We start from the raw sequence: 16,219 nt of genomic DNA, 5'->3' as shown, positions 1-16,219 counted from the left end.
TATTAAGCTGAAAGTTTGTCAAAAGAGAAGGAAAAAATTGTGGGTACACATATTCTTACCAAGCCTTAATTAAGAAGTCACCAGGATTTTGGAACTGCCTAGTGTAGGTTGTCCCAATGATAGCCTGTCTTTGGCCCGTTCAGAGTCCCTACAATTGGGTGTCCATCCTTTGAAATGCATTGATGCTCATTTATATAATTAGGAATAATCTATCACCATGTATATTGCTGTATATTGAATAAAGGCTTTTTGACATACACTGCACATTTGCACAGTCAGACTAGCATTACCACACATATGGCTAAAATCCTTCAAGATTGGTTCATGGTCATTATACAAATCACAGGCAAGAAACTTGACTAAAACCAATAGCAGGAAATGTAAGGCATGTCATTTTTTCTAAACATTTACCATAATTCCAGCTGTACCTCTAAAAGTGATTATTAGTGCAGTATTTTTACTGTCTAGACAATATCTTACTGTGGGAGGTCTTGTTTGCTCCCACTTCACATAGATGGAGGTACTGCTGTAAGCAGTGTTTGAGTAAGACGTCTGAGTAAGATGTGAGAAGAAAGCAGTGTTTGAAGATTGATAAAAAATCAAGATAAATGGTTAAGCTACTAGTGAAAAGAAGTAGAAGAGATTTATATATTTGCCCAAAGTCTTTTCAGGCAAACATATCTCTGTTACTCTGGTTTAAGTGACCATAATTAATAAATAGTGGGTTCTGCAATATAGAACTTGGCTACCAGTTGTGCTACTGCTACAAAAATGTAGGTCCATCATTGTTGACATTCAAAAAATGCCTTTAATTAATGATTCATTAATACTAATTTACAGGAGCATTGCTAGATTCCAAAAAGATCTGGATTTGAGAGATGCTGCACTTTCAGTAGCACTCCAAATTTATTATCTACCTTTCATGAGATTATTTTTTGTACATATACATGTAGTAGGGCATACTTTTAATACATATTGTATTATGTTGCATGTAGAATGAATCTATCTGAAAGAAAAGCAGAGGAAATACTATGAATTATGTAACAGCATATTCACACACAAACATTGGAACGTCATATGCTCACACACACTAACCCCATACACACATCATTGCCATATGCTCACACACTTGCTTTAACACCATGCACTTAGACATCCACACATACTCTACCATGCACTTACACGCATAAACACACTCAATTTAACACCATACATATACTCACTCTAGCCCTATACATTTAAATGTGCATACACTTATTTAATGACTCACCCTCTTCCTTTATCTGACTCTTTCCCTAACCATCTCACATATCTCCCTTGCACCCCATTCCCCTCCCTCTCATCTCATGCAGAGCCACGTCTTCAGCGCAGCTCTCAATTTCTATGTGCTGGAGCACCACTTAGGTTTACTTAAGGGGTCTCTGGGCTGAAGTATACTGCAGATTGCAGAATATTGACAATATCGGCTACAAAAATGGCATATACGGTATATGTGAGCTTGCAGAGAATCTACTGGGTTGTTAACAACATGATAAATTCATCCATTTTTGGAGCAGACTGTAAGGGTTATGGAAGTTAGCAGCAGTTGCTGTAGGAATAAGCATGCCACAAAAGGGCATCAAAAACAATACAGTGCATCTAGAGAACATCCAACTGACAACACTGATGTTAACATCATCACACATTATTAGAGCTGCTGAAAGTGATCTTGCTGGTAAAGGCAGGTCCACTGGTGGTGATGGTCTTGGCAAAATCATCAATACAATTCATGTAATTATGTTTTTCTGGAGGAAAGCTGGCAGGAGTGGGACAGAGGAGTGGCAGCTTTACAGAGGGGTCAATGATACAAAGTGAACATCTGATACACAGTAGTTCCATCATATTCATGGTGGTAACTGGTAGGAGCATACATGTGGCATGGAAAATGTTTTCTTTTTGTGAGATACAATGGGAAGGTGGTAATGGAGGGGGTACAAATTGTTATTTCTTTTTGTACTAGAGAAGTTTTTATATACAGTACTGTATTTTATGCTCAAAGAGAAAAATATTTTTCCCATTGCACTTCCCCTTTACTCAGACAACAAATCAGTCACGTTGTGTGACAAATATTCCCATCCATAGTAACTTTCCCCTGAAAGGGGGGGGCTTTATCAAAAGAGCTCCCTCTTCAGCTGACAGCACCAATAGAGACACAGGTGAGGGACTATCTAGCCAACTGCCCCCTGTCTCAAGTGTCTCTGTTTGACATGCCTGTTCCTTTCCGATCCCGCACCCTTTGATCGAAAAAAACAGTGGAGAGTGAAATAAAACAATGGTGTCAAGCGTGATGGCTGGGTGTGATCTGTGTAAGGCGCGATTACTGGTAGTGTTGCCACCCGGCAGGTATTTAACCGGCACAGCCAGTAATCATCCCTTTAAAGCTGGTACTGGCATAAGTAAAATACCCAGCAATGCAAAGCTGGTATTTTTTTATTTTTTTTGCTGCAAGGCGAGCAGGCTTCCTCAAAGCTTCTGGTTAAGAAGCTGTCCACAAGATTCATGGAGACTCTCCCCTTTTGCAGAAGTGCTCCGGAAGGCCTAGCCAACAGGGCTGATACTGGGGAAAAGTGGATGAATAAAGGAGATGGAAGAAGAGGCAATAGAAGAAGCTGCGGGAAAAGACACATGGAAGTGGAGTGGTCAACAGAGAAGGTAGAGACACATTGAGAGAGTAGGAGAGAGTGAGAGTGTGAGAAAGCACGAGTAAGAGTGTGAGAGTAAACAAGCATGTGAGAGAACATGAGCAAGAGTGAATGTGAGAGAGCGTGAGAGTGAGAGTGAAAAAGCAAACAAAAACGATGCAGATTGGAGTTATGCTGCACCACAATCAATGTCTGACTCAGTATATAGGGAAGGGAGTTATGACATACCACCTTCAACTTCTGGCCCAGTATGCTTTACCAGTCAATGTCTGGCTTAGTATATAGTGATGGGAGATATGCTGTACCACCTTTTGTGTCTGGCTTGCTATATAATGATTAGAGTCATGCTGTAACACCATCTGTGTCTGGATCACTATCTGATCATAGTAGTCCTGATGTACCGCTGTCTGCATCTGGTTCACTATATAATGATGGATGTTGTCGTGTACCACTGGCAGGGAGCACCTGCACTGAGGAGCATGAAGCTGAATCTGGTAGGTTCATGCAACAATGAGTGTCTCAGCTCCACCCCCACAACTACGGCCAGTATTTAGCAACTGACATTTTACAGAGGACTTGGAAATAGTGTAAAGAAAAGTTTTATATCTATTTTCCTAGGGCAGTGATGGCGAACGCGTGGCACGCGTGCCGCTGTTGGCACGCCGAGCCGTCTCTGTGGGCACGCCGTGACTACAGTCATACACTGTAGTCACGGCGTCCCGCGGACTACATCTCCCACAGTTCTCAGTGCTGAGCGCCGGGCGACTGGATATGACGTTTATATCCAGACCCGGCGCTCAGCATAAACAGCTGTGCGCAGCCGCACTGCACAGACTGCCAGCGGCAAGGAAAGTTAGAACGGAAGAAGCAGAAAGGAGGAAGCAGAAAGGAGGAAGCGGAAAGGAGGAAGCGGAAAGGAGGAAGGGGAAAGGAGGAAGGAGGAAGAAAAGGTAAGATTTGTGGAGAACCAAGGTGGGTGGGTGGTTGATTATTGGGGGGGTCTGATGTGGAGAACGAAGGTGGGTTAGGGGGGTCTGATGTGGAGAATGAAGGTGGGTGGGTGGGAAGGGGTCTGATGTGGAGAACAAAGGTTGTGGGGGGGTCTGATGTGGAGAACAAAGGTTGTGGGGGGGTCTGATGTGGAGAACAAAGGTTGTGGGGGGTCTGATGTGGAGAACAAAGGTTGTGGGGGGGGGTCTGATGTGGAGAACAAAGGTGGGTTGGGGGGGTCTGATGTGGAGAATGAAGGTGGGTGGGGGGTCTGATGGTAGATTTGTGTGTGCATAAACATATGGTAAGGCATATGTATGGGCACTTGGGCAGGCATGTGTGTGTGTGTAAAGGGCAGCTGTGTATATGTGCGTTTTTTTCTAAACTAAAACCTCGTTATTCAGGTTTAATTGCAGTTTTGGCACTTTGAAAAAAATAAGTCGTTTTGGTTTGCAGTTTGGGCACTTGGGCTCAAAAAGGTTCGCCATCACTGTCCTAGGGTTTTCAGAAAGCAATCGGCGCTGGCTTGTGGCTTCCCCTCCTGTGTCACATGACATTGCATTACATGAACTTGCAGGGTAGTGTGTGTGTGTGTGTGTGTATATATATATAGACACTAAATAATACATGAAAATTAATAAATAAAATTTAATTTTGATCCGATCAGTACTGTATGTATTTTGCCTGTGTCTCTGTGTGTGTGTACACACTATTTATTAACACTTTTTTTCTGTGTTTTATAGGCATTTTATTATGACTTTTAAGTCTTTAAAGCACCTTCTGAACACTTACAAAAGAAGTAAATCATGGGAGAAAATATGGACAGGTGTCTGCGTTAGAGCGAAAGCAGAGAAATCTGCAATAGATAAAAATGAAATCAACAGCTGTATTTTTCGATGTTGTTTTACATTTTACCGTAAGTGAGGCCATACTACCGTACTATGCTTCGCCAAGTGCAGCGCTTTCTTATGACGACATAGGTAGCGCCCTGCTAGACTCTACTAATCGATGGCACATGTCAGACTAACGTTCAGCAAAGTATCAGGGTGGTTGAATTCATTTGTGGAGTGTTTTTTGTCGTCTCTCTTTATAGTTCCATAAAATATATACAGCGCGTGTGATTAAAATAAATAACTAGGATTCATCGGGTTACGTCACGCACTCCAACGTGAGCCGTTTAATGTACAGCTTTGTCACATACACATACACAGCACGGTTTGCTGATTTAGAGATAATTCTCCGGACGTGGACGTTCAGCTCAAATCCAACCGTAAACAAGTCCTCTGATAAAGATTGCCGGGCAGTCAGACTGGACACAACTAGGCGATATATCACGGCAATCCCGTGTTTGCTTCGAATACAAGGAAACAACTTCTGTTACTCAGCTGCAACGAACTACAACTTTCATGATGTTCGTGCATTAAAACTTGCCTGAGATCATGCAAATTGTAGTTCACAGTTACTTGTTCTACGCATACACATCAAATAAGTGCATGATCCTATATTTAAGTGTATTGCCATCAAATCCTACAGCAAGTTTACAAGATCGGTGTACAAAGTCACGGAATCTCAGGGGTTAACGCATGAAAGGTGACTGGAAGAGGAGGGGGAGCGATCTAGGCATTAGCAATCGATGTCAGAGTTGGCGATCCTTTCCTGAGCGTGGCCGGCTTTGAGGCAGAGGCGACCGCAGACAGGACTGGACGAAAGGCTTAGGCTCCTCTCCGGTAAACTCTCTGTCCCGTTTTCCGTTCAGCGGTCCATGGCCCGGTAACCATGACGGATTACGCCGAGGAGCAGCGCAATGAGCTGGAGGCTCTGGAATCCATCTACGCCGACTCTTTCACGGGTGAGCGGTAGAGCCCAGCTGATGTCAGTTATTGCTACTTTTTGGTCTGGGTCGCCGCGCGCAGCATTGTGGGGTCTGGAGTCCATCCTGTGCTGCATGTCAGGCCTTACCTGGCTGCCTGGGGGTTTGTTAGAAATAGCTGGGAGGGCAGAATTATCACTAGCACTTTTTGGTAATCACGTTGCCAGTGAAAGGTTAAGCTGCCCTGTGTAATTTTGACTCTCTTACTTGCGAGGTTGCTACAAACTATCATTTTGATTATCGTCTTGACATGAAGGTGTCTGATCAGGCATTACCAGTACTGTCATAGTGGTTCTTTTTAGGAGGGGCGACATTACTTGTGTACTCTATTGATGCCCCTATAAGAATTAATATTAAAGCACTTAATGTGTACCTTAGTATGCAGTCACGTTTGGTGAGGTGATTTGGAGCGGTCCACTGTCACTATAACATGCCAATACTGAATTATTCCTAAAAAAAATGCAATTAACCAATCATGTGGGTAACAACATACAGAGCTGTAAGCCAAGGTGTAGTGATAAAAATATCTAAAGGGATACGGCAGCCATCATGTTCACTTTGCCATAAGAAAGCTGAGTGTTCCGACTAGATTGTAAGCTCACAAGAACAGGGCCCCCCCTTCCCCTTTTGTACCAGATTGTTATTGTTTGTGATTTTAAAATACTTTACTGTCTCTGTTGCCACGGAATCTACTACGCGATATAAATAAATCCAACGTTCCCTTTAAATCTCTGTGTGGCTCCTGTTGCAAATGCATGAATAGCTTAACGTGTCCTAAAAAATATGTATATAGTTAAAGTGTAAGCTGTTTGTGTGGTTAGCTCATAACTCTAACTATAGCAAAACTATAAAAAAATGCATTTCATCCGCCATGCATGAGATGTGTTCATCGGGCTCAGCAAGCATTTCATATGCAGAAAGTGCTTTTGTGCTCTTTCCTCCCAATGATTGAGTGCTTTCTGGTTCATCCTCCAAAAACAGAAATTGTTATAATTTTTTTTTGTGTTTTTGTTCCCCTCCTCAGAATTATCCACTTCCCCTGCAAGTTTCTCAATCACAATAGCATCCGAGGCAGGAGAAGATGAAGAAAGTAAGTTTGGGTTTGCTAGAAAAATAAATAAGAAAACTATTAAAGTAATTCAATGTAATTCGACTTCATGTGTATCAAAGCCACACTCCAGTCAACATATGCGCTTCAATACGTGCGATAGCTGAATGCCACCTTTAATCTCTTTTCAGTGCCAACCACGTATGTGATATGTGGCTGGCAAAGTGGCCCCCGGGAACAAAGTATCTATGAATAGCTTAACTTATCCTGAATTTTTTTTTTATATAAAGTGTAAGCTGTGTGGTTGGCACATAACCCTAACTATAGCAAAACTATAAAAAATTGTCTCCCAAGACAACCCTGGAGACTTTATCACTAGCTATAAATAAAAAATATGTTAAATAAAGGTGACATGTTAACTTTATCTCGCAAGTAAAGTTATGTGTCTAAAAGGAGTACGATTTCCCTGGTACAGGCTTCTAAAGTTCTTACATTCGGATGCAATTGGCAACAGGGAAGACTTTGAGACATGCAGTTCTGGGTGCTGGGCGGGTGGTTTTTTTTTTCTTTTTCATTTAGCCCTGCTGCTTGCCAGCAATGCAGGGGACCCAGATCCTCCTCATCTGCAGCTGTGGCTGTCTGTGCGATGTGCTTAGACAACCTTCCGGGACTTCTATGGTGGACCACCGGCGTGACATAACCTTCCGGTGCTCCATCATAGAAGCCCCGGCAGAAGTGCTGGCAGCAGAGGTTTTATATGCGTATCGCGCAGACGCTCACTGGCTGTGGCGATGCGCGTAGACAACCTCCGCTTCTGATGCTTCTCCGTCATAGAATCCCCGGCGGAAGGGCCAGCAGCGGAGGTTGTCTGCGGGCATCACACAGACGTCCACTGGCCTTGCTAGACACCGGGGACTCTGGGGGTGCATTGATAAGTCAGGGGGTGGGGAGTGGCATTTCTAGGAAACAGAGTGGCATTTTGGGGGACATAAAGCATATTGGGGGCAGGGTGGCATATTAGGGGTTATAAAGCATATCAGGGGACATATCTATAAGTAAGGTCTATTATGAATTCAGGGGGCCTTAACATGGCTATTGGTTTTCTGTTTGTATATAACCTATGCTGACAAACTGTATAATAGATACTAAAAATGAATACAGTACATGTATTCCTGTTCATTAGATAAAATACTGTTTTACCATTCCACTAATGTGTATTTTTTCTTTAAAAATAATTGTTTTCTTTAAAATAGCACCAAACTTTTAAGAGTGCGGCCTATATTCGAGTCAATACAGTAACTACCCTTTTTATTTGCAGAAGTTGAAGTGGTTCTCAAGTTTACCTATGTAGAGTCCTATCCAGATGAAGCTCCCTTGTATGAAATAGTCTCCCAAGAGAACCTTGAAGATAGCGATACATCAGAGATCCTGACTCTGTTGGAGGAGCAGGTCAGTTCCAGATTTGTAGACCTTCAACATACCTTTCATGTTTCATTCAGGTTTTGTTCTGGCAAGCCATGCTTTAATTCCTCAACAAGTGTGTTGCAACATACGTTACCGCATTCTAACTAGCAACGTCTGTTTACTTCAAAGTATGATTTGGTATAAAGCATCAATAAAATTACTTGCATAAGTTATCCTTGCTTTACTCTAAGTCAAGCTGCCAAAGAAACCGAGAATAAAATACCAGTGCTTGACACCAAACAAATAAACGGATGCGTTTTTTATGCTTGCATCATGTGCCTTGGCATTGGACACAAGCTTTGGATAAAATTGTATTACTCAGCACATAACTGGATATCCAAGTCAAGTGAATTTATGGGATGGATTCTGGGAACGATTTTAATTGGAAGTTCAAAATCAAGAAGAAAAGAAGCCGCATGTAATATGCCAAAATGCCTTACTAAATCTTTATATGTCTGTTTGTTGGTTTAGTATTGGGTTTAGGTAATTATGATATTTAAGTAATCGGGTAATCGTGGCAGACAGTGGCGTCGCTACAGGGGGGCAAGGGGGGGCAATTGCCCCCCCTAGGTTATTCCTTGCCCCCCCTGTTGCCCCCCCGCCGAATTTGAAACCGAAGCATGGTGCCGTCGCTAGCAGTCCCAGTCAGGTGCTAACAACGGCACCATGCCGTCACTAGCACTATCTTACCTTGATGGAGGTCTGTGGACCTCCATCACCACCTACCCCAGCGATCTGCCCCTCACACTGAAGGGCATCACCGGGGCCACCCGATCTGCCCGGTGACGTCTCGCGCAATGACGCGATGACGTCACCGCGCAACTTTATTAACAACTGACAATTGTCAGTTAAAGAGGTGTGGGGGCATGCTGCTTAGATGCCTGTATCTCAGGCATCTAAGCAGCTACATACCCCCAACATATACCATTGGAAAGGTAATCGCCTCACCTTTCCAACGGTATATAGATTGTAAAAAAAGAATAAACAATATTAAGTAAAAAAAAATAAAAATGTAAAAAAAATTATTTGGGGGTCTCTAAAGGCAGATAAAAAAAGATCAAAATTGCCTAGAGACCCCCAAATTAAATTTTAAGTATTCTAGCTAAATGATCACTGTGGTAGCCAATGTTACCACAGCGATCATATAGCTATAAAAAGTCACATTCCCTTTTTTAAAATGGCCGATACTAATTTTTAATCCTATGATCCCTTTGATCATGGGGTTAAATTTAGCCAACGGTAGAGGGAGGCAATTTTTGAAATCCTGATGAACTGCAAATATTATTAAAATCAGCCACTTAGCCTGTGCGGTACGTGAGTAACCATCTCATCCCTGGAGCGCCTTGCATTTTTACGGCAAAACTTATTTTTGCTGTAAAAGTGATTTTTTTTCTCCCTTTACCATCATTTCTTTGGGATTGTAAGGGGAAAGAATGGTGTGTGCTTCTGTGAGTAAATGTATGGAAAGAATGGCGTGTGCTTCTGTGAGTGAATGGAGATATGAAAGGCGTGTGAATGGTCAGTAATTAGGGTTAAAGCCTTGACGTGGCATTACTGCTCACGTAGGAAGTTAAATTATGGCATAAAAAGTACACATTTGCAAAAACGACATCCCTTGGCGCATCAAATGAGGGGCTGCATGTGTTTCTAGTACAAACCTGGAGTGCGCTAGACACAAATGAACATGTCGCTATGGATAGAAAAAACATATTTTCAAGCCAAAGCGACATATTCCATCATTATTTGTGCACTCAACTTTTGTCCTAGAAATACATGTAGTCCATTCATGTGGATGAATTGTCTGAATGAGGGAGAGCATGAGTTAATATGTGGATGAACTGTCTGAATGAGGGAGAGCATGAGTTAATGCGTGGATGATTTGTCTGAATGAGGGAGAGCAGGAGTTAATATGTGGATGATTTGTCTGAATGAGCGAGAGCATGAGTTAATGTGATTGTGTGTATCATAGATGTATAATTGTGGAAGGGCAAAGATGGCACTAGCAGGAGGTTTGAGCCTTGGGGACCAAGATGGCACAGGCAGGGTGTATATGGGACAAAGATGGCAAATCTTATGTGTGTTATCTGGGTGCTGGCCAGGTTCTATGTGGGCAGCGTGGTTGGGGTGTGCAACCTGTGATCTATTTTTAAATATACCTTTAATGCCGTGAATTCCAATTGATCTGTACCTGCAAAGCTGGGTTTTTGTGTTATTCTGTAGATCCATATCTGCTATGCTATGTTTCCATACATTATTTATGTATACCTTAAAATACAGGGTTTGTATGTCTTGTTCAGTTGATTAATACCTGCAATGCTGTTTCCATGTATTGATTTGATCTATACCTGCAATGCTACATTTCATATATTATTATTGTATACCTGCAAATACAGGATTTGTATGTCTGATTCTGTTTATTTGATATATACCTTCAGTGCTGAGATCACAAGTGAATTTAAGTTGATCTGTACATGCAAAGCTGGGTTTGTGTGTTAATGTGTTGATCTATACTTGCTATCGGCAGCAGGGTCTAATATTTATATATATATTTATATATATATATATATATATATATCGACAGCAGGGACTAATATTAGGCCCTGAAATCATTTAGTGGAAAAGTTAAGGTATTGTGTTGTTTAAAGGATTTCATTTCCCATGTTGAATGATCAAGTATTGTATTGTCCAATAACAAAAGTATCATTCCATAGCACATTACTTTTGGCAATATATATATATATATGTGTGTGTGTGTGTGTGTGTGTGTGTGTGTGTGTGTGTGTGTGTGTGTGTGTGTTTTTTCAGTGGTATGATTTAATGGTGGAAATTATTAATGCCCCCCCCAGTTTGACTGTGGTATCTTGTGTGCCCCCCCTATATATTGTTTCTAGAGTCGCCACTGGTGGCAGATGTTTTTGATGTGAAGTCGGTCATCCAGTGTATTCTCTCTTCCAATTGCAGACTCAAGAAAATCTTGGGATGGTCATGATTTTCACTTTAGTATCCGCCGTTCAAGAGAAACTTAATGAAATTGTAGACCAAATAAAAAATAGAAGAGAAGAGGAGAAAATACAGAAAGAAATAGAGGCAGAAGAAGCAGAAAAGGTGACTCTTTCCAAACAGCTGTATTCAAGGAACAACTGGACCATTCTCTGACAGATGTTACTTTATCTTTTAAAGAACTGTCTGCCCCCCCCCCCAATTGTTTTTTTTTTTGTAGTCTATTTTACATAACATGCCAATGCATATCACTGGATGTAAACTGGTCAATTCGTTCTTTTGTTATTAAATCAAATTTCTCATTTAAAGGGACAGTCTAAAGTCCCTGGCACCCCTATTAAAGGAAAATACATATTAAAGTACTCTGAGGGGTGAATGCATCTGCAAAATCCTCCTATCCATTTAAAAATGGACACTCTAAAAATGTTAAGGGGGCTGCACAGCTTTTATAAGCATTAAGGTTCATATGATGGTAAAGCGCCTCACCTGCCTTCCAGGTGAAAACAGGAAGCATTAGTATTGACACTTGCCAGTTGGCCACTTCAGTGGGGATGCTATTGAGCATGCTCATTCTAATCAATGGGAGTAGCAGCAGCCAATCATACTCCTGTTTTGCTAGCATACATGTTATTGGCTGCTGCTTCAATGGGGATGTTACTGAGCATGTGCAAGAGAGGCAAGCGGCCCATTCGCTTTAAAGTCGGCTAGTCACAAATCTTCTTTAGTCATACAAAGTATGTATGTGCAGAGGCACATAATTATTAAAACGTGTATATATATTTTTTTTAGGTGCGGTTTCATGGAACTCCTGTAACGATTGAAAACTTTCTTAGCTGGAAAGCAGCGTTTGAAGCAGAGCTAGCAGAAATCAGAAGAAAAAAACTCAAGGAAGAAGAACAGGCAGGGAAGAATAAATTAACTGGTATGTTTTCTATTACTCTTGCCACTGTGACATGATAAAGCCATACACTATTCAGTGTTTTGCAAAATAGTTTAGCGGTATTCACTAACTAGTGTTTATTGAATCACACCACAGAAACGCCAAGTTTGTTTCACAGCAGATAACCTTTTGGCCTATCTAATACACCAGCTTTTCCTGCTTTAGTGACTGAACACCTTGATCAGCCCTTGGTCGTTTTCTTAGATTCAGGGTAGTCATGTGCCTATTCCAAGCATTTTCAATTTCCCTTCTTGTATTAAGTTCTAACACTTCTCCTCGGAGGTTGTTCCACATATCTACCACCTTCTTAGTACGATGAGATTACATTACAACAATGACCTTCTGGTTTTAGGTTATGACTTCTTGTTCTAACATTTCTCCTCCTTTGGAATAAACTCCCCTCTATTACATCTCCCATTTCTCTTCTTTCATCCAAACTATACACCTCGAGACTACTAAGATTTTTAACCTGCAAGCAATTCCCCATTTTAGTAACCTTTTTACGAATTCCATCCAGAATCTCAGTATCTTCAGCTATGGGGTCTACAGAACTGTTCGCAATACTCCAGATGAGGTCTGAACAGAGATCACCTCCCTGTTTCTGCAATTAACGCCTCTAGCTATGCAACCCAACACCCTACTTGTTTTTTTCCGATCCTCCATTGCATTGCTTGCTTAGCTTTCAAACCTTAAAATCCTTCCCAAGTCACTATTTTCTGTTGTCACTGACAACACAGTATTCCTCATGGATTATTTTAAAAGCATCAACTTTAAACTGCAGCTGCTACAATCTTGACCATTCTTTGGGCATACAACTCAACAGTATAGGACATATATTGTTATAAATGAATGTACTGTGCGTAATTACAGCTACAATTTGAGACAATCGGATGCTTTTGGAAAATATATAGTCAAATGTTTTTTTTTTTATATTCATGTTGGCATGTGTTGGAGGGTGGAATGAACTCATTGACATGAGTTTTCAATGGCATATATATAAAAGCAGACATCTTTAGATGAAAATATATACCGGTATATACAGTATCTCACAAAAAATAGTACACCTATTTTGTAAATATTTTATTAAATCTTTTCATGCCTCAACACTGAAGAAATGCTACACTCTGCTACAATGTAAAGTAGTGAGTGTACAGCCTGTATAACAGTGTAAATGTGCTGTCCCCTCAAAATAACTCAACACACAGCCATTAATGTCTAAACCTTGGCAACAAAAGTGAGTACACCCCTAAGTGGAAATGTCCAAATTGAGCCCAAAGTGTCAATATTTTGTGTGGCCACCATTATTTTCCGGCACTGCCTTAACCCTCTTTAGCATGGAGTTCACCAGAGCTTCACAGGTTGCCACTGGAGTCCTCTTCCATTCCTCCATGGTGCATGTTAAGAGACCTTGCGCTCCCCCACCTTCCGTTTGAGGATGCCCCACAGATGCTCAATAGGGTTTAGGTCTGGAGACATGCTTGGCCAGTCCATCACTTTTACTCTCAGCTTCTTTAGCAAGGCAGTTGTCGTCTTGGAGGTATGTTATGTTGAAATACTGCCCTACGGTTCAGTCTCTGAATGGAGGGGATCCTGCTCTGCTTCAGTATGTCATAGTACATGTTGTATTCATGGTTCCCTCAATGAACTGTAGCTCCCCAGTGCCGGCAGCACTCATGCAGGCCCAGACCATGACACTCCCACCACCATGCTTGACTGTAGGCAAGACACACTTGTCTTTGTACTCCTCGCCTGGTTGCTGCCACACATGCTTGACACCATCTGAACCAAATAACTTTATCTTGGTCTCATTGGACCAAAGGACATGGTTCCAGTAATCCATGTCATCAGTCCGCTTGTCTTCAGCAAACTGTTTGCGGGCTTTCTTGTGCATCATCTTTACAAGAGGCTTCCTTCTGGCGCGCCTGGGATGCCATGCAGACTAATTTGCTGCACTGTGCAGCATATGGTTGGAGCCCTGACAGGCTGACCCCCCACCCCTTCAACGTCTGCAGCAATGATGGCAGCACTCATATGTCTATTTCCCAAAGACAACCTCTGGATATGACGCTGAGGACGTGCACTGAACCTCTTTGGTCGACCATGGCGAGACCTGTTCTGAGTGGAACCTGTCCTGTGAAACCGCTGTATGGTCTTGCCCACCGTGCTGCAGTTTCAGGGTCTTGGCAATCTTCTTATAGCCTAGGCCATCTTTATGTAGAGCAACAATTCTTTTTTTCCAGACCCTCAGAGAGTTCTTTGCCATGAGGTGCCATGTTGAACTTTCAGTGACCAGTATGAGAACGATAACACCAAATTTAACACACCTGCTCCCCATTCACACCTGAGACCTTGTAATGCTAATGAGTCGCATGATATACAGGCTGTACAGTCACTACTTTACATTTCTTCAGTGTTGTCACATGAAAAGATATAAAATATTTACAAAAATGTGAGGCATGTACTTACTTTTTTGAGATACTGTATGTGTTGTTGTGCATACTGGCCACTAGGTGTCAATGTAGTCCATTTCATGAATATTGTATAAAGGTGGATCACATATTCTGTAATAATAAATAATGTGTAAAAGTTATGTACAGGCAAAGGCTGTAGATATCCATTTGAAATCGTTTTTTTCTGTCACTTGAGCAGCTGGATTTTGAGAACAAGAAGTCATCTGTCCCCAAAGTTGCTGTTTGATGTTGATTCAGGCAGACTTTGTGGATTCGAGTAAAGAGAAAGGTTCCTATTGCAAAAAAGGAATTGTTAATTTTGCCACTGCTCTTAGCGTCGCTGATTTAAAATAAATACCTAAATAAGGTGCATTATGACCTATGGGGGGGGTACCTATAAATGGCTCTTAGTTTTCTGTTTGTATGTAACATATTCTGAATAACTGTATAATAGATACCAAAAGTGTTAAAATACATGTATGCCTGTGTATTAGGTATAATACGGTTTTACCATTCCACTAACATGTATTTTTTTCTTTACAAATACATTTTTCTTTAAAATGGCACCAAACTTTTAGGGTGCAGCCTATATTCAAGCCAATACAGTATATATTAGATATATTATGTGTTTTTCCCTATTTCCACTTACAGGGAAGCAGTTATTTGAAAGGGATCACAATCTGGATACATCAGACATAAAGTTCCTGGAAGAAGGTAAAATATTTGTTCTTTATTGGGTTAGGGACTTTTGAACTATGTGGTTTTATTTTGCCAGCGTTTCTTAAACATGCAATATGCAGATAGCAGCATAACGTTCCAAAGTCTTTATGTTCCCAATTATGTTTGTGTTATTAGTGTCCACTGTCCGCAAATGACTCCTAGCATTTTATTGTAATATACTTGTGACAATGTTAAAGTCACACTCACATTTAGATGTAATCACAAGCATATGATCTGTTTTTGTTTGTTCATGCATAAACTAAACCAAACTCTATTTACTCTTATGAATTAATATGTGTAATATTGTTTACCATTTCAATAAATTGCTGTTCTCTTTCAGCTGGTAACAACGTTGAGGTGGATGAGTCTTTATTCCAAGAATTAGATGATTTAGAACTGGATGATGAAGATGATCCAGATTGCAATCCTGATGATCTAGAAAGTGATTGATACCCTGCAACTGTTTTATGCGAGTGACCATGTAAGTCACAGTATCTGTGACTACAGCAAGAATGCATCATGTGCTGATAAATAGTTTTTTGTTTTAAGTCATGTTTTATTATCGGGAGAAAAGCCTTCTGATGAATTTCAATACTGATGCCTAATAAATTGACTTAAAATATTTTTGTGTTCCTTTGATTGCAAATGTATCACAAAACAATAAAAGTTGACTTATAAAGCTTTTTTGTTTGGGGTAATTGCACTTAAAACGTTAAGTCAGTTAGTGATACCGCAATATATATGAAGACATTTTCCGGCCTTACTTTATATCCACAAAGTTCTTCATATAGCTACATATAAAGAGCCACTGGAATGCCAAGTTGTACTAAGCAAGTTGCAATGGATGGTAATTACTAAAATGATTAGTTAAAGGCATTGCCTGAATTTGCCAGAGAGGCCGGAAGTGTATTTAAACTCCTATAATCCAGCATTCTAAAAATGTCACATCATCTCCACTCCTCTTTTCTCCTTATAAGCCCTTTAAACATGCTTTGTTGCCTGGGTTAGAGTCCCTCTAAACAGGCTACACACTTATGTTTCTTGTATGTCATTCAG

At 41.0% G+C, this 16,219-nt stretch overlaps 1 protein-coding gene across 1 annotated transcript; it reads left to right on the top strand.

Moving 5' to 3' along the window:
• Window positions 1–5,447: 5,447 nt before the first annotated feature.
• LOC149288065 (RWD domain-containing protein 1-like) lies at window positions 5,448–15,613 on the top strand. Its single transcript, XM_089492215.1, has 7 exons — window positions 5,448–5,520; window positions 6,566–6,631; window positions 7,908–8,038; window positions 11,015–11,158; window positions 11,843–11,975; window positions 15,095–15,157; window positions 15,504–15,613. Exons 1-7 carry the CDS (start codon window positions 5,448–5,450, stop codon window positions 15,611–15,613), a joined length of 720 nt encoding a protein of 239 aa, XP_089348341.1.
• The last annotated feature ends 606 nt before the right edge of the window (window positions 15,614–16,219 follow it).

This window comes from Sceloporus occidentalis, unplaced genomic scaffold, assembly GCF_023333645.1.
Source record: "Sceloporus occidentalis isolate IW3139 unplaced genomic scaffold, rSceOcc1.0.p SCAF_54, whole genome shotgun sequence".
Classification (NCBI taxonomy): domain Eukaryota; kingdom Metazoa; phylum Chordata; class Lepidosauria; order Squamata; family Phrynosomatidae; genus Sceloporus; species Sceloporus occidentalis.
The sequence above is the reverse complement of the archived record's forward strand: the minus strand, read 5'-3'. Positions and strand labels throughout refer to the sequence as shown.

Coding starts and splice junctions, on each gene's coding strand:
- LOC149288065 (XM_089492215.1), top strand. CDS start 5,448: ATGACGGATTACGCCGAGGAGCAGCGCAATGAGCTGGAGGCTCTGGAA. Junction 11,976..15,094: donor AGGGAAGAATAAATTAACTG/GTATGTTTTCTA, acceptor TTCCACTTACAG/GGAAGCAGTTATTTGAAAGG. Junction 15,158..15,503: donor CATAAAGTTCCTGGAAGAAG/GTAAAATATTTG, acceptor GTTCTCTTTCAG/CTGGTAACAACGTTGAGGTG.